The sequence below is a fragment of the Sebastes umbrosus genome, chromosome 12 (assembly GCF_015220745.1).
Source record: "Sebastes umbrosus isolate fSebUmb1 chromosome 12, fSebUmb1.pri, whole genome shotgun sequence".
NCBI classification, from domain to species: Eukaryota; Metazoa; Chordata; class Actinopteri; order Perciformes; family Sebastidae; genus Sebastes; species Sebastes umbrosus.
In genome coordinates this window covers 17,180,832-17,199,417 of record NC_051280.1, presented here as the reverse complement: position 1 = coordinate 17,199,417, position 18,586 = coordinate 17,180,832, and the positions used below count along the sequence as shown (strand labels likewise).

The window sequence follows — 18,586 nt, the reverse complement described above, 5'->3', positions numbered from 1 at the left end:
CTGCTTAGCATGCCATCACGATATTTCATGCTCCTTGCAAACAATACGTAGGTGCTGGACATATTTCAAGAGTGTGTGTTTAGACTGGCAGGACACAGTTGGAGAGACAGGCCTGAAATTAAGCAAAGCCGTGCCAGGACAGGCCCTGCTGTCTTCCAAGATCCCGCTGTCTGTTTCTCACTGGGTTTGTTTCCGGAGGATTCTTCTCACCATCACTCAGTTACTGGCATCAAGTCAGTGCTAGATACCACGGTGAATTGCATCGCCATAGCCAGGCTGGATGAGAACTAAGTCAATCGATTAAAATATTTAATTGTGATTAATTGCATGATTGTCCATAGTTAGTCGCGATTAATCACAAATTAATCTCACATTTTTTATCTGTTCAAAATGTACCTTAAAGGGAAATTTTTAAAGTATTTAATACTCTTATCAACATGGGAGTGGACAAATATGCTGCTTAATGCAAATGTCCTTAGGTTTTATAGTTTCATATGATACCAGTATCTTCACTCTAGCTTTAAAACGCATGCTACAACCTAAAAATCACAAGTTGTGTTAATGCGTTAAAGAAATTAGTGGCGTTAAAATTAATTTGCGTTAACACGTTAACTTTGACAGCCCTAGTTTCAAGTTTTTTTTAAAAAGACTCTTTTAGTAATACCATTTTTATGTATGTACTGTGGACAAAACACTGAACAATATCACTGTCGGTTCCTCGTCAGTGGGCCTTGGTACCAAACATCAGTATGTTTTTAGTGCTGACTGAAATGTCCATTAGGTACCGAAGTTTGGCCCAAAATGCTTTTGTCTGATTTGTAGTTATCATATTGGCATCAGTATTTCTAATGCCCAGCTCTATTCACTATCCACGAGGTAAAACTTCACCCATTCTGAAAAAAATGTATATATAATACACACAAAACTGTAAATAACTGCAGCAGAACGGGAACAGAATTTTTTGAGTGATAAAGGACATCGTTATTCTTCTTGGGAAACAGTAGAATCTCTTGTAGTTGTCTGTACCCATGATGACAAGTAGTGGAGAAGATTTTCACTGCTGTGCATTGCTCTCTTGGACAGGTTCCTGAAAGCAGTGGCATGCTCTGCTTTGGGGGCATTAGGAGGGAAGGGGAATGTGGCGCTATGTTTGGAATCTGAGATGGGTCCGCATGCCAGCCAGCACGTCTCTAGCCACCCCTACCCTCGCTACCCTCCCCCCATCTCACTCTCCTGCCTCCCTTTCCCCGGCCCTCCCTTGATGTCATCACAGCCCGTGTGAACTAAACATCCTCCTGTTCCTAAGCAGAACCAGCATATTGATAGAAGGCAGATCCTTTTGGAAAATCAATGCTTCTGTTTTTAGCTGGATGACGGCCCGCGTCTTGTTTGTGGGCGTGCATCCTAACCCTTTTTTGCACATCCTGTTGCATGTGGGTGGAAGTGTTTTCTGATTAATTTCAAGACACACCCCATCCAAAGTTGAGGTCAGAAAGATACTTTCAAAGCTATTTTATTTACTTACAGATTGGCTGTTTTGCTCAATGACAATAGTGATTAAATGGCAGTCAAAAGGGCTATTTGCAACCTAATGATTTAGGTTTTTGTTGTTAGGGGCAGTTTTGACAGTTTTCAGAGAAAAAGACCAGACACTTTCCCAGCTGACCTCTGAATTCTCTCACAATCCATCAACCTAAGAGCTACTTGAACTTCAGGCCTTTACGTTTCAGGGTTGGCGGGAGAAATCCATCAAGATAATTGTGTATCCTTCTTGACACAGTCCATGGCTCTTTACTTTGCTTTGATATGAGTGTTAGCATAGCTCCCTGCCTCACGCAAGGAGAGCAACTTGAGTGTTTCAAATGCCCGCTGGGGATTCCATCAAGGCACTTGAGTGGGATGCTAGACGAGTGTGGGCCTGCCTTCATCCCTCTCAAAGAGAAGACAGTCTGTAGAAATGTCTTTTATTTCAATAACACACACTATTTTAGTTTTCATTCATCACTTCAATCCCTAGGGCAGGTGCCATAGGTTTAGCAAATATGCCTACAGTACCCTGCTTTTGAAACATGTTAAATGTTGCTTTGGGATCCATGCCAGCACTGAAATTGCACAGAGATAAACTGTGTTCCAGGCTTATAGAAACAAGAGAGGGGTGTGGTGGTCAGGTGTGGGTGAGGCTTTTTGTTGACAACTGCAGCTGTCACGTACAGGTTGGTGTCACAGGGTTTAAATTCCAAGCCACGCCAAGTTCACGCCAGACCATAACAAAGAGAGCTTTGATTATCACAAATTACCTTTCCATTGTACAATGTTCAATCAAGCTGAAGTCACCCGCTTTCAGGGCTTGATGAGGATGTTGATGAACTGCAAAGGAAACGTACTGCTCTCTGAGCCTGACAGAAAGCTCAGTGTTGGCAGAAACAATCATTGGCGTCATTTTCCGCCCTTGTATGGACTGTATATTCTGATGAAAGGTGGAGATAGAGAGTTCAGAGAACAGATGTGGATCATGTGGGCTTAGCTGATGTCTTTTCACTAACCCGGCTGCACCTGCACCACTTTTATTGACTCCATGCTGACAAAATGTTGGTGAATTGTTTGTACTTTGCTGTATGGCCACACAGATACGGATGAAGTCAAGCTGCGAAAAAATAAAAGCTGAGAGCAGGAGGCTCTTGGCCTTGATTCAGTGTGATGGCTAAATCCTCATTAAATTAGTTCCGTGGCGATCGTTTGCAGAGATACAACAACCATGCTTACGCTGTGCCCCGGCTTTCACAGGAAAGGAAATAAGAGTCAGAGCTGCCGGCCAAGACTGGGGCCTGACTTGATAAAGCAAGTAGAGCACAGGAAACTACAACATAATGCCAAAATCCGTTCAGAGCAGTGACTGCTTTTTGTTTAGCTTGCTCTTTGTGTTCTTGTTTTTAGCTCTTCCATGTGGCATACATCCTCCTCAAGTTTGCTAATTCACCTCGACCTGACCTCTGGGTGCTGGAGCGCTCTGTGGACAACGGGAGGACCTTCATCCCCTGGCAATATTTTGCACGTAAGTTCCCATGTTATTATCTTTTTGCAACGTTTTATTGTATTTATTGTGTGCTTCCTGCCTGCTGTCTCATTAATAATGCTATGAATCACATGTTGAAACAATAAGATTGAATTTCCTAATGGAGTTGTTGGCCAGATTATGGACTGGAAATCAATTATTTACACATATAACCTGCCAGTCCCTTAAATATAGTAAATCTGGAATTAGAGCTTCACCGGGCCGCCGATTTCGATGTTTCTAAGAACTATGATTGACAGCAAGGCTCCACACTAACTGTTTTCACCACCGTTCCTGAATGTCTTGGAAAATAATTATTTTTTTTACATTATGTGACCGGCAAACAATCTGAAATATGAGACTGATCGGCCGGTCACCGGTCATGGCCGATCAGCTGAAAACCAGCCGGTTTCTATCGGCTGCTCGTCGATCGGTGCATCTATATCTGGAATGCATGTTCGTATTTTTTTTAAGTAAATAATATGGTGAATGGACTTGCATTTATAAAGCGCTTTTCTAGTCTTCAACCACTTAAAGCGCTTTACACTACATGTCAGCATTCACCCATTCACACTGAAGGAACTGGCCTTCTACCTCCGAGAGGTCAAGGCCCAGTTACGTGTTGGTTAATCTTGTGTGACAAAGAGATTTTCCAAACAGACGGGTTAAAGCATAATAATACAATTTATTCCGAACAATCAATGTTGCATAAGTAAAATAAAAGAGTTTACAGAATTCTGGATCCAACCTACGTGTCCCTGACAACATACAGTGCATGGGTCAGTTCGCGAAGTCTGAACCCCGAGCTATCCCTGATCCAGCGTTTTTATGGTTTACACAATATCAATAGTCATGAGCTTATGGCACGTGATGTTTTTGCTGCATATCTTCTTCTTTGTTTCTCCTTCTGACTCCTTTCTCTCCTTGACCTTGCAAAAAGAACAGAACGTGCCATCCTCCCTGTCCTCGCAAACACTTCATGCACAACAAATCCAACAATCAGGTTATTGCAGGTCATTGTAAGCACTTTTGTACATAATAAATCCAACAACACACACACATTCATACACTGATGGCAGAGTCTGCCATGCAAGGTGCCAACTTTGCCCATCAGCATCTAATCTCAATACTCATTCACACACCGATGGTTTTGCCTTCGGGAGCAATTCGGGGTTAATTGTCTTGCTCAAGGACACATCGACATGTGACCGGAGCTGCCGGGGATTGAACCACCGACCTTCGAATATGGTTTTATTACACAGCTTTGTTGAATGTTCGATTCTGATTGGTCAATCACAGCATTCTACGGTCTGTTATTTATTTATAGCAAACAGTTGCTATGTATAACAGACCGTTGCTATGGACGCAGTTTTGATGTAAGACTCTGGCGGACCGTTTTTGTGTGAAATTATTGATTTGTTAAGTAAGTAGCCGTGTAATAAGCGGGATAATGTACAGCTAGTGGATCATTATTCTGAAAGAAACCCCTTCAGGGCGATGCAAGACCCCTCTGTGTCGGGGTGCAGCATCGCCCTGTCAGGGTTTATTTCACAACAATGACCGAGCTGGTCATTGTTGTGAAATAACAATGCATTATCGGTTATGTAAATAAATGTCTGCTATTCGTCGACTGTATAATTCCATATTGATGCCCGCTTGATGAAAGCTTTTACAATTTCTGTTCATTGCACCTGGTAGCAGGTTTACTCTTCAGATGGTGTGTTTGGAATACACAGGAAGAGATTGGAAAGTGATTCATAAGAAGTACAGCGCAAAACACAACAGCAGCAACCATTCATTAACAAAATCCTGTCAAAATCACAGATATGGAGGATTATCTTGTCTTCATAATAAACAGTTGTTAAATCATAATTAGCAGAGTTTGTTTGAAAATGGGCCTTTTTCATGGCAGACGTTTTGACTCTGTATAAGGAAATGAACAGGTGTAACTAACAATGGCCCACTAAGCCATGCCAGAGATCCATCATGTGGAGTACCAGGGCCCCGGAACTGGCACCGCTGAGAGGAATGCAGCCATTATTATCGTTATTAATTACGCCTGTGTCATTCCTGCCATGACAAGTCAAAATGTCTACTCTGAAAAAGACCCATTGTGAAGATGGATTAAAATTTGTTTGCAAGCGCACATTTAGTCCGGGCACACTGATCAGCCTGCTTAAGAATTTTAAGACAGGCAGTGTTTGTGTGTTTTTTGTTGTGTGAAAAAAAGAGGAAATCAAAACCAACCACAGGACATTTAACAACTTTGAATGAATTCTAGGATGAACGTCAGGCTTAAAACTTTTATGCTTTAGGGTAGACTTTGTGTAGAATGTAGCAAGTGGTGGCATGCAGTACATTTCTAACTTGATCACTAGGCCTGTAATGTCATACCATTACCAAAGTACCTGAACTTCATACCTAAATACATATTCTTGATTTGCTGAGTAGGCATATCTGAATTATGATATCTAATAATATCCTGAAGGCACCTTTGCACACAGATTGCCAGGAGTAACACCTGTGACTCATCAGATTTACAATATCTGAGTTTCGTTTTGTCATCATTTCCAAGTTCATGTTCATGCCTAGACTCCACTTCTTAAACAACTCTCAGGATTCATTCACTTAGCTGTAATGCTTTTGAAGGCTTTGTTTCTTTTGTCACAAATACTGTAATTGGATGTTACTCTTCCTGTAATTGTCCGGTTAACAATAGTACAAAAACCCACGTATTAAAGGACCAGTATGTAACAATTATGTTGATCTATTGGCAGAAATGGAATATAATATAAATAAGTAGGTTTTCTTTAGTGTATAATCACCTGAAAATAGCAATTGTGTTTTCGTTACCTTCGAATGAGCCGTTTATATGTACATAGGGAGCGGGTCCCCTCTCCACGGAGTCCGTCATGTTTCTGGTTTCAACAGCAGCCCAGAATGGACAAACCAAACTCTGTTAACTTTTTCTGCTTGGGCCGGAGTCGATAACGTTTCTCGCTCTCGCCGCCGCCGCTCTCTCTCTCTCTTGCTTCACCACCCACTCCCCACATACACACACACACACACACACTACGCAATGGCTCTGCTCCAAATGGCTCTAGAGAGGGCCAATCACGTTTTCTCGTCAACTACAGTAGCTCTTCAACACGCTTGGTACACCGGAGAGGCTTCAGTTGGTTGCAATCTCCTCACTTCACCGCTAGATACCGCCAGATCCAACACACTGCACCTTTTAATGCAAGAAATTTCACATATTACATTTTTTACTTATTCTCATATAAATGAATCAATTTATCATAGGTCTGCAACGATTAGTCGACTAATCGATTAGTCGATCGATAGAAAAATAATCACCAACTATTTTGATAAGCGATTAATCATTAAAGTAATCTTTCATGCAAAATGTCAGCCTTCAAATATGGAGATTTCCTGCTTTTCTCTGTTTTATATCCTATTAAACTGAATATCTTTGGGTTTTGCACTGACAAAACAAGACATTTAAAGACATCACTTTGGACTTTGAGAAACTGGGATGGACATTTTTCCCTATTTTCTGATATTTTATAGACCAAACGATTGATCGATTAATCTAGAAAATAATAGTCAGATTAATTGATAATGAAAATATTCGTTAGTTGCATCCCTAATTTAACATGCTGCTTCTTCGCTGCCTTCTGGATTTGATTTGATCTGTAAATACAAGGTATTTTGGCAGCTGACTTTTAAATATCAGATGTCAGAGCTTCATGCAAGCACCTGAACACAACAATTTCCAATGTTTCATTATCTAGGTATTGGTGTGTTATATTCATTGTCGATAGAGAATAGCTTTAAAAAAAGTCATCCATGTGATAATACTATTGTCTTAACATCAAAATGAAAAATGAATGGAATATTGGGTGAGAGGTTAAAAGGCTTATAATTTTTTTTTTTTTTGGCAGATTCAAAGCGTGAGTGTATTGAAAAGTTTGGAAAGCAGCCCAATGGTCGTATAGTGCATGATGATGACCAGCTCTGCACTACAGAATACTCACGGATCGTCCCTCTGGAGAACGGAGAGGTAAAATATCATATTATGTTCTTGGAAAACCAAAATCACTAGATTTTAAGAGGTATCAAAAACAATCTTGTGAAATAAATACATTTGTGTTGTCCAGATCGTGGTGTCTCTGGTCAACGGTCGGCCGGGGTCCAAAAACTTCACCTACTCGCCAGTGCTGCAAGACTTCACAAAGGCCACCAACATCCGCCTGCGCTTCCTCCGCACCAGCACCCTGCTGGGCCACCTGATCTCCAAGGCCCAGAGAGATCCCACAGTCACACGCAGGGTGAGGCTCATACTGTACGAGCTCACACAAAGGTGTCATGCTGGCAGATGCTTGTTTCCCATTTGGGCAAGCCACATTTACAACTCTGCACCACCTAGCCTCCAGCTTCCTTTTTGCTGACACAAACCTGCTCCCTCCTGCTCACACATTCATCCTTGTCAGGGCCTCACGCCAGATCTGTCAGTCTAGTCATCAGTGTAATTCCTTTGGTAGAGACAGTTAGGACTGGCTTGGACAGCTCCACCAGGCTGCAGGTGCATAATATGGCACTTCTCCTTACAGCAGGAGAATATATATTAATAAACAACAGTAGCTTTAGCGTAATGAGGCTAAGGCTTTCTTGTTTTATGTTTGAGTAGTGACTTCAGATATCCTGTAACAAAGCTTTAGTGAAATTGTATAAAGTAAGTCTCTTGAATTCCAGAAATGTCTCCTCAGGGTTTATGGGTTTATTATCTTTATTTGACATACTGAAAAACAAATTAGCAATGTCAGCTGTTGATTCTTATCTTATCTCTTTTTTATAATGCTCTGATTCAGCCCATAAAACTAGCCTGGTTTAAGTTTGTACTAGTCAACATGTGTGAATCACTTCTGCTGCTAAGCAAAGCCAGACATTTGTTCTGGTGTGGGTGATGTTGCTGATAACTCTACTTTATTTTACTTTGAAAATTAATTTGAAATGTAGCTGGTGATAACATTTTTCCTATTTGTTGACAGTATTACTATAGTATCAAAGACATCAGCATCGGTGGACGCTGCGTTTGTCATGGGCATGCACAGGTGTGCGGTGGGGGGCGTAACCAGGACAACCCAAACAAGTAAGTAATGCTCTTCACCTTAAGCAATGCGATAAATATTTGATATTTTTGTGTGGAAAGCTCAGGTTGAAGCGAGTCACTCAGTCATTAATTATAACCCGAACCGCTTCCTTATAAACATTTCAAAAGTTAACTTTGAAGTATAACTTCAACCAGTAAATCCATTTCAGTTGTTCATTCATTAACAGAGCTGAACAGTCTCTTTGTGGGCTCCTGTGTATAAACAGTGTTCTGAGATGACTTAATGCTGAAAACATAGAGGCAAAGACTACAGAGATGCTGACTGATTGAGTGATTTCAGTGATAGTGAATTGTTTCTGAGGAGGGACAATTACCTCATATGTTTGTAGCCTACATTGACATCAAGGGAAGCAGGTTATTGTAGTTACTCTGTTTGCTGGCTGTGACGTTTTATAGTTGGTAAAAGGGCAAGATGTGTGATAAAGTGCTGCTTTAAACCGCCATTGTCCTCTGTATTCTGAACAGCTAAACAACAGAAGGATTCTTCATTGTGTTTTATTGTTTGCTAGCAACTTGGGCATTTTAAATTAATGGTAACATTGGCTTTAAGGGATAGTTTGGGTGTTTTGAAGTGGGGTTGTATGAGGTACTTATCCATTAGTCAGTGTATTACCGACAGTAGATGATGGTCGGCACGCCCCCAGCTTGGAGAAGCAGACAGGAGTTACGTCACTGAAACAAAGCAATGTACTGCTGTGGATGGGGCCGGCAGCAAAACGTATTTTAGCCACCTAAAAGAAAGTTACACCTCAGTTTAAGTGTACGCAATATTTAGAATATTTTCAGCAGTTTACCTTGTTAGCACTAGCTACCTAGCAGCTAAAGATCTGGATATTTCCCTCAGGAGTTGGTTGAGACCAAAACAGAGCTAAAAGTAGAGGAAATGTTGGATTTACATTCATCAGGTTGTCTGAAACACACCTTCAAATGAATGCTAATGTTGCTCTGTATCTGCTGTATGAATAGGCAGGTGTGTGCTGACATGTTTGCCATAACAACTTAATAAGGTAATAATATCAGTACTGTGTTTACAGGTTATTCTGCTGCCCCCAAGTGGGGAACAAATCAATTAAAGAAAGTTCTGGGGTTTTGTGCTTGCAAATGAAAATCTGTGCATCATTAAATTCAGGTGTCTCATCTCCTGTCTGCAGACTCCAATGTGAGTGCCAACACAACACCTGTGGTGAGTCATGTGACCGATGCTGCCCGGGCTTTAACCAGAAGCCATGGCGTGTTGCAACTGCTGACAGCCCCAACGAGTGTCTCCGTAAGTGTACATGTACAATGGTTCGTTCGGTGTGTAAACAAAGCTGCTGGCTTCTTGAATTACGGCCCCCCGAGTGGACTGAAGTGTCCTCTTGCCTCTGATATTTAAGCCCCGTTGTGGATGCCCTGTTATGGTATTGTAGAGAGCCTCAGTGAAGAGTTGAGAGGACATTCCTCATATGGTATGTATGATGAACAGCACAGTGCACAACTAGCTCCAGGATAACGGCCTTTGTTTGTCAGCTTAGCCAGCTAGTCAGTCGGCTAGCCAGGCCCGCGCCAGCCTACCAGATAGTACCCCATGCCAGCTTATCGGCGAGCCATCCAGTCAGCCAGCAGAGCCGCTGTCAGCTGGAATCTAATTGCTTGGACTGTTGACAAATTTCCCCCTCATGAAAAATGACCTTGTGGCAGCCACAAAAGAAAGAGGAAGATGAAGAAGACTCTAATCAGTGCACTCATGCAGTGGAAATGCACCCTAACCATAACCATAAACATTAATGAGACACACAGGGGTGGTATACAGGAAGAGGATGTGCCTTCTTGTTTAATGTGGATTTTATAGTTTCTCCTCAACCAGACTTAAAACTCCTTTTTTTGGAGAATGAGTAGCTTAAGGTTCTTAAATACAGACAGGGGAGCGAGAGGTGGTTTGCTGAGGCATATAGAATAATTGTGTGTGTGTGTGTGTGTGTGTGTCGGGGGTTTCCTCCTCAGCCTGCCAGTGTTTCTCCCATGCCTTTGACTGTTATTACGACCCAGAGGTGGAAAAGAGGGGAGCAAGTTTAGACACCTTCAGAAGGTACGACGGAGGAGGAGTGTGCATCAACTGCCAGGTATGAAATGCATGTCAAGTCTAAACTGATTCCTGTGTGTGGTTGTAGGGAGGAGGGTATAAAAAAAATGAAGAAAAATTCCATGTTGTCTGTGTGTACCTTTATGGAGTCCTCTGTGGAGCATTTCATATGGCATCGTTTTGTTTTTGTGAGGCCGAAACAACCTTTTTCCATTTACACACTTTGCTATTACTGCTCCAAGAAATTGATTTTGTGTCATTTTCTTTCGTTAAAATAAAGTTTATTGAGTGTTATGTTAATATGACCCCTCTGCTCACTCCTCCCTCTCCAAGACTGCGGTAACGTGAGCCGGTGATTGCAAAACCGCGCTCCCTATGTAGATATAAAGGGCTCATTCTAAGCTAACAAAAACACAAAGGTTCTTAGTTTCAGGTGATTATACACTAATGAAAAGATAGTTATGAATATTATATTACATTTCTGCTAATAGATCCCTAGAAATGCTACACATTGTTCCTTTAAACGAGAAATTCTACTTTACCGATAAAAGAGGACTCTTATGCTTGTCATGCTGTTCTCCCTGATATATTATGTAGGAGTTTTGACTCACACATTATTTTGTGTTCTTCTTTAGCACAACACTGATGGAGTGAACTGTGAGCGATGCCTTGAAGGTTTCTACAGGCCTTATGGAGTACCTCCCGAATCTCCTACAGGATGCATATGTGAGTAGCATTTTTCCTTGATTTAAAGGGATAGTTCGGGTGTTTTTAAGTGGGGTTGTATGAGTTGCTTAGTGTATTACCTACAGTAGATGACGGTCGGCACGCCCCCAGTTTCGAGAAGCAGACAGGAGTTACTGCACGGAACCAAAGCAATGCTCCAGTAGCAAAACATATTTTAGCCACCTAAAAGAAAGGCTCACCTAAAAAAAATCTATCATTTTAAGTGCACAGCTATATTTAGAATATTTTCACTGCTTTACCTTGCCGTCAGACAGCCCTTTCTGACGGGGAACTGAAACCGTTGTATCCATCTATGCTCTTGCCAAAGCCACCAGACTCCATTGGGAACATTTTTTATTTTACCTCGAAGAAAGGGGGGTTGCTGATCTACCGTTGCTTTGATCGGTTAGTTTGTTTGTGTTATTATGTGACTTTGGTTAGTTCGGAGTCACCAAATTACACAATAACACAAACAAACTGACTAAGGCAGCGGTAGACCAGCAACCCCCGTGTTCTGCAAATTTAAGTTACTGTTTTTTCTCAATGGAGTCTGGTTGCTTTGGCGAGAGCATCGATTAAGGCTTCAGTTCCTGAATGTGGACTTCATAGCTGTCTCTTTAATTAATGCAATGAAAGCATATTACGAAAAGGTAACTTGTTAGGGTTGAACATTGCCATCTGTCTAATTTCCAGGCTACAGCAGTAGATACGTTTAACATCTCACCCTGTAGGTATTTGACCTGCAGTATGTACAGTATGACGAACAAGCGAAGCCATAACAGTGTTGTATTCAAAGAGAGGCATCAGTGTCTTGTTTGAGACAGCACCGTTGCACAAGCACCACTGGCACCACCGCTTGAATTATTGCTATACTGGGCTCCGCTCTTGTTTACATTACTTTAATGGTCCATGGCTGTTCCTTGCCATATAAATAGCTGCCAGTTGTGTTTGGACATAAGAGAGTACTGGAATTAAACTGGTTGCCCTGAGCGCTTTGAAAAGTAAACCATAAAATCCTCAAACTTAATTAAAGTCAGCTTAGAAGAGGAAGGTGTTCGTTTTGGCAAAAGCCGAGTCAGTAAAGGTCCAGTAATCATTATATGCTTCTCATTTTGAGATGATGGATGGTTGAAAGTGTTCTGAACTTGTTACTGATATTTTATGTTACAGTAAATGTCTTTTTGCCTTATAACCAATAATTATGTGCTGTGTTTATGTGTATGGATGTCCATGTTAGTCTACATCGATGCATCTGTGCACATTTGTGTGTAAATGTTAATTGAAAGAAAAACATGCGACCCCACTAGCCTGCAGGTGTGATGAAAGGACTACAGCCGGCTGTGAAATGGGGTCTGGAAGGTGTCTCTGCAAGCCACAGTTTGCTGGAGAAAACTGTGATCGCTGTGCTGACGGATACTATTACTACCCGCAGTGCATTCGTAAGTTTTCCTTTCTCTTATCGCAAACTGGATACCCACCTTTACCCTTGTCCCTTTGAATCATGGAGAAAACGTTGATAAATGATGTGTCTGTGTTTGTCAAGGTACAGTGAGGTGAAACTGAATCCTATCTAGAATCTGGAATCAGTTTCCTGTTCACCATTTTCTTGCCTTTTGTATTTCGGTCTGTCGGTTTCCCCCCTTAAGGGAAGAATACAACTCTTTTGGACTTACCTATTATTATATACTCAAAGAAATATGCCTTTAATGCTGCAGGGCTACATGCAGGAGAATGTATGCACATGCTACAGTATTGACTCCACATACCAAACCTCTGTCAAAACAAATAGACTCAGATATCAGACACACAAAGGAGAGTTTCCCCATCTTATCTCATTCTGATCTGGCTACAGACTCAGGAGTCTGCCCAGGCGTAGAGATAAGCCACCCAGTGTTTCATCTCTCCTGTTTTTGAGCAGTTATTATGTTTTCTTCCGGTCTTTGACTGACATAAGTCCTTTTTAAGGTCTCTGGGTGAACTTACTACAGCTGGAATTTGAATAAATATATAACTGAGAGTCACTTATTTTTTCTGAGGTGGCATTTATGTTTTAAAACTTGAATTTAACTGGAATTAGTTCAACTAGTCCATATAATGGGTCATAGAGAGGCTTCCTATCCATGTAATAGTAATAATAAACTGTAATAGTAAACTAGAACTGAAACCACAACGAAAATAATCAGTGAAAAATATTGTTAGTAAACTGAAACTAAATAAAAACGATATCCTTTAAGAAAAACTAAAACTAAACTGAAACGATATTAAAAACTTATATAAAAATAAAAATGTAAATTCATTTCAGTTTCAGTGTTTTAGCTCTAATATATCTCTACCGAAAAAAGGAGACGGTACGAATTTCCGTCATTTCTCGTGACATTGAACAACAGAAATCTTTTACTAAAGTAGTGTGAAGATTATGATAATTTACAGTTCTCCAACCATGTTTTCTTTATGTATATGTAACTATGTATATACTAACTAACAAACTAAAAATAAATATATAAAACCAAAACTAAACCTTTCTGAAAAAATGAAACTAAACTAAAACTAGCAAACACACTCTGACAACTAACTAAAACTATACTAAAATGAAATTGAAAAGTTAAACTAAAATAAAATAAAAACTACTTGAAAATTAAAATGTATTATAACCTTGCTGTAAACCACTTTGATTGATCTGTGGTATCATTTAAAACGTCCGTGTTTGTTTTATACAGTCATAATACACGAAAAATTAATTAATCTGTAATCTGCCCCCGGCTCGTTGTTTTTTTTTAATGTCATATAACCATGAAATTAATTTTAAACTCATAAATTCAGACACATTATGAGCAATAGACAGATTTATTACTGCAAGTTATTAATAGAACTTTGTCTCTCATCTCCAGATTGTTAGCACTGACAAACTAGTCTGAACATGCTGGCAGTCATTAGGAGGCTGTCTGGGTTTCAAGTGATTCTTCTCTGCTGTTTTAAGTTACTGTATAAAATTTCTACATTTTATATGTGTCATGCAGTAGATAAAAGTTGATTTAGTTTATTTCTGGTAGAAGGCTACGATTCTTTACACATCACGGTGTTACAGGAATAGTTTGACACTTTGGGGAAAACACCTATTTGCTGTCTTGCCAAAAGTTAGATGAGAGGATTGATACTATTCTTTTGTCTGTATGTTAATGCTGGATATGTAGCAGTTAGCTTAGCTTTGTATAAACACAGGAAACAGGGGAACAGCTAGCCTGGCTCTGTTCAAAGTTACCGAAACCACCAAGAAAATGAATGAGCATATTTCCCAAAATGTCGAACTATTACTTTAATAACGTTTACCTCTAACTCCATTGTGTTCTCTTGTTTATGGTTTTTCAAAGGTGGATTTAAAATCTTACAGTAAAAGCAATGCTCCACTAAGATAAATAAAGTTGACACTTGGGGTTTTACTTGATCACAGTTTCCCGTCAGTGGAGGTCTTAATTCCATGTCTGTCATTTGCAATCAGGATATCCCGTATACCAGACTACCACCAAATCCCCTGTGGGACCTATTGTGGGTAAGTTCAATCATTCAATGTCTCATACCACAATTTAGCTTGACAGATGTCTTTAAACAATCATTTAAAATGCTGTTACTGATCCTCTTTATTTCTCCATCCTTTTTCCTTTCTCTCTGTGTAGGGCCCACCGCTTGCCCTCTAGGTTATTTTGGCCCACCCAGCTGTCAGCGTGAGTGTAATTACACCTGATATGTTGTGCTACTATAAAGGTGTTTACACGGCTATGCTATGTTAACTGCTTTTATTGCTTCTTCTGATTTGCATTTACTGTATCTAAAACAAAACAAAAAAACCCTGACTGAAACTGTATCCACTTGAAGAGCTCTTTTACAAGGCAGACTTTGACTTTTTTGTCACCTGAGTCACAGTTCTAGGTTGTTAAAAAGGGCTTTAGAGGACTATGTAAGGCACCATTGAGTCTGACTTGGTTTCCTAATGAGTTAAATGTTAATAACATGTGGTAGGGGTCAGTCAATAAAGACTTAATGTATACAGGCACGACTAAAGGTAAGATAATGTTTGTAGGCCTTATGAAAACAGAACTGGTAGTATATTATGATTGTATTATATTATGATAATGTCAGAATCAGTGGGCAACCTCCGGGTCTAAAAAGTGAAGCCAATGCTGAAGTGCCTTAAACTTGCATTCTGTCTAATATCCAGCAGGGGGCGACTCCCCTGGTTGCAAAAAGAAGTCTGATTGTATAGAAGTCTATGAGAAAATGAGCCTACTTCTCATTTGATTTATTACCTCAGTAAACATTGTAAACTTGAGTTTATGGTCTCAATCGCTAGTTTCAAGTCTTCTTCAATACAGCATGATGTTCATTTAGTAAATTATGGTCCCATTTAGAGTCATATAGACCATAAAGCAAGGTATGCTTTAGGGCGTGGCTACCTTATGATTGATAAGTTACTACAACGGCGCTCTCCGGTCTGGGTGTTGTCCATGTTTCCGTCTTTCACAGTAACTTTCAGTTCATGAAAGTTAATTGTAACATTTTGGTCACTTATAAATGCTTTATTCAGTGTTCGGCTGTACGTATGGTGCAAGTCATGTTTACCGTGTTCTCGGGAAGAGTCCGTATGAACGCCCCGCTAATGTGGTATTCACAACCTCGTAAGTGGAAAGTTTCTGAAAGCTTCGAGTTAACGAGTTGTAACATTTTTGTTGACGTCAGAAATGGCAGAGGCCATGGAAGTTAGTTTTGATGCATAATAAGTTAATATATTGTAATTTTAGTCGTATGTTGTTTTTCTTTGTCATTTTATAATTGGTCTGAGGAAAATGTTGATATTCCCACCTGCCTCATCTTTATCCTCTGTCATTATGCCTCTGCATTTACTGCATTATGTTACCCACTTGCTAACTTGCTAAATTGTTAGCCTCTGTGGGTTCAAGACGTCGACAGTAACATTAATATTGCCGTTGCTTAGCAGCGGTGTTCTTCACGACTTAACCACTTAAACACTAAGCATATTGTGTACATGACTTCTCATGTTGTAAACACGAGTTTCATTTGAAGGCGCCATTAGCTCTACCCTCTCATGGCGACGGCCAAAATGCCAAAATCAAAGTTTTAAAACAGAAGTCCAAACTACGTCCACTTCTGATATACAGTCTATGATCAGAATGAGTAAATCTGCTGCTCAGTGACAGCAGAACTCTTGCAATTGTTGAGCAAAACACTCTGATGGTTTTAAATTATCATGTCCGTCAGCTGGGATTTAAGTTCAAGTAGTCTCTGTCCTCTCCGGATAGCATTAGTGGGACTGTGAGAACTAACTAACTGTTATTCAGCTGCTGCACCAGAGAAAGAGCTCAGGCTCATTTATAAGCAGGCTTCAGGGTTCAACAGGGTTACTCATTTGAATTTCTATTAGTTAGGATTTAATTTGTTTACTTTTATTGTTCAAATAAACATTTCTAATGTGTTTGTGCACAGAGTGTATATGTGACTACAGAGGGACGGCTCACGGGGTGTGCGATGCTTCAGGCCGCTGCCTGTGCCGTCAGGGTGTGGAGGGGGAGCGATGCGACCGCTGTCGACCAGGATACCACTCCTTCCCAAACTGCCAGGGTGAGAAAGAATCACCATGCTAATGAGCACTCAGTCTAACTGAATGATTATGAAAAATGACCTTTCATTTGGAAATAGATTGTTATAATGTAGATGTAAACAAAGACGGCATGCCAGAAAAGGAAATGGGGACTTGTTTCCACATGGCAGCGTAGCCAGTAGTGATGTTTTGGACTAATTGCAGTCAGTTACACAGTGAGGCTTGGTGTGCCAAGAATTTTTACAGTTTGTCCAGCAAGCTTGTGCTTTATTGTTACAGAAAAGTGTCACTTCTGGTTGCAAAAATGGATGAAAAAAAAGATGTCGACGGCCAAAATGCCCAAATCAAAGTTTTAAAACGGCAGTCCACAAACTACGTCCACTTCTGATATACAGTCTATGATCAGAATGAGTAAATCTGCTGCTCAGTGACAGCAGATCTGTTGCAATTGTTGAGCAAAACACTCTGGTGGTTTTAAATTATCATGTCCGTCAGCTGGGATTTAAGTTCAAGTGGTCTCTGTCCTCTCCGGATAGCATTAGTGGGACTGTGAGAACTAACCAGTCTATTATTAGTTATTGCCCCTCTTCTAAATTCCCTTTTCTGGTTTCCTCCAAGCTGGGAAACACATTATTATAGCATTTCTATTAAAACAAAGACCTTTAACCCTCTGTCATCATTTGTCAGAGAATATAAACAATAACGTTCCTTTAACTCACTCAAGAAAGTATCTTTAATCTTGTGTGCTGACTTAGAAGGAATTTTATCAGCAGCCTTTGAAAAGCAGATTTTAGTATTTGGAGCTGCTTAGGGGCAAAGTAAACTGTGGCAGCAGTCTCTCTGGTGGCTGTCCTGTCTTAGTGCCAAGTCTATTCACATACCAATACCAGGGGAGGCTTGGCAAGACGTGGGCACCAGTGTAGCCGTACCACTGTGTGCAACAATATGAGAATACAACTGACAAGTATTTGTCATTCCCTGTTATTCAGCTGCTGCACCAAAGAAAGAGCTCAGGCTCATTTATAAGCAGGCTTCAGGGTTCAACAGGGTTACTCATTTGAATTTCTATTAGTTAGGATTTAATTTGTTTACTTTTATTGTTCAAATAAACATTTCTAATGTGTTTGTGCACAGAGTGTATATGTGACTACAGAGGGACGGCTCACGGGGTGTGCGATGCTTCAGGCCGCTGCCTGTGCCGTCAGGGTGTGGAGGGGGAGCAATGCAACCGCTGTCGACCAGGATACCACTCCTTCCCAAACTGCCAGGGTGAGAAAGAATCACCATGCTAATGAGCACTCAGTCTAACTGAATGATTATGAAACATGACCTTTATTTGGAAATAGATTGTTATAATGTAGATGTAAACAAAGACGGCATGCCAGAAAAGGAAATGGGGACTTGTTTCCACATGGCAGCGTAGCCAGTAGTGATGTTTTGGACTAATTGCAGTCAGTTACACAGTGAGGCTTGGTGTGTCAAGAATTTTAACAGTTTGTCCTGCAAACTTGTGCTTTATTGTTACAGAAAAGTGTCTCTTTGTTTGCATGAACCTACTTGCACTAGTTTCTGGAGCAAGTACACTTCAAGCAGCGCTATGTATTTGGCCATTGTAAAATCTAAGCGTGAGACTTTTGACACTTGAACCCTGAAGCTCTAACATGGTCTTCCTGGGAAGCCCAAACCAAGAGAGTCTATTTTATTTTATCATCAGCTTATGTAATTTTAACAATTACACGCTGTTTGTATAAATGAATACAGGTGTTTTTTAGATGCTAATTTTAAAGAATCTTGCTGTCCTATACAGATAAAATGAATGATGATTGATTATTTTGATTCTAATAAAGAATGAGGCACTGATCACACAGAGCATGTTTTGCAGGTGGAAAACACAAGGCGCACCGCACTGCCTTTTTGTTGCCCAATTAGACAGAGCTTTTATTGCAATTTGCTGCGTCTTTA

The 18,586-nt window shown here is 40.4% G+C and overlaps 1 protein-coding gene across 4 annotated transcripts in view; it reads left to right on the top strand.

Moving 5' to 3' along the window:
* Window positions 1-18,586, top strand: part of LOC119498660 (laminin subunit alpha-3-like) — a 71,836-nt gene that overhangs the window by 10,995 nt on the left and 42,255 nt on the right. For 3 of the 4 annotated variants that reach the window (XM_037787699.1, XM_037787697.1, XM_037787700.1), the window contains exons 3-14: window positions 2,935-3,052; window positions 6,997-7,115; window positions 7,213-7,383; window positions 8,104-8,204; window positions 9,377-9,492; window positions 10,209-10,327; window positions 10,923-11,013; window positions 12,321-12,452; window positions 14,510-14,560; window positions 14,685-14,732; window positions 16,510-16,644; window positions 17,759-17,893. In XM_037787699.1, coding sequence (XP_037643627.1) covers window positions 2,935-3,052; window positions 6,997-7,115; window positions 7,213-7,383; window positions 8,104-8,204; window positions 9,377-9,492; window positions 10,209-10,327; window positions 10,923-11,013; window positions 12,321-12,452; window positions 14,510-14,560; window positions 14,685-14,732; window positions 16,510-16,644; window positions 17,759-17,893 — 1,336 coding nt within the window. The remainder of the gene's footprint in view (window positions 1-2,934; window positions 3,053-6,996; window positions 7,116-7,212; window positions 7,384-8,103; window positions 8,205-9,376; window positions 9,493-10,208; window positions 10,328-10,922; window positions 11,014-12,320; window positions 12,453-14,509; window positions 14,561-14,684; window positions 14,733-16,509; window positions 16,645-17,758; window positions 17,894-18,586) is intronic. The other variant, XM_037787698.1, reaches the window with a different exon arrangement.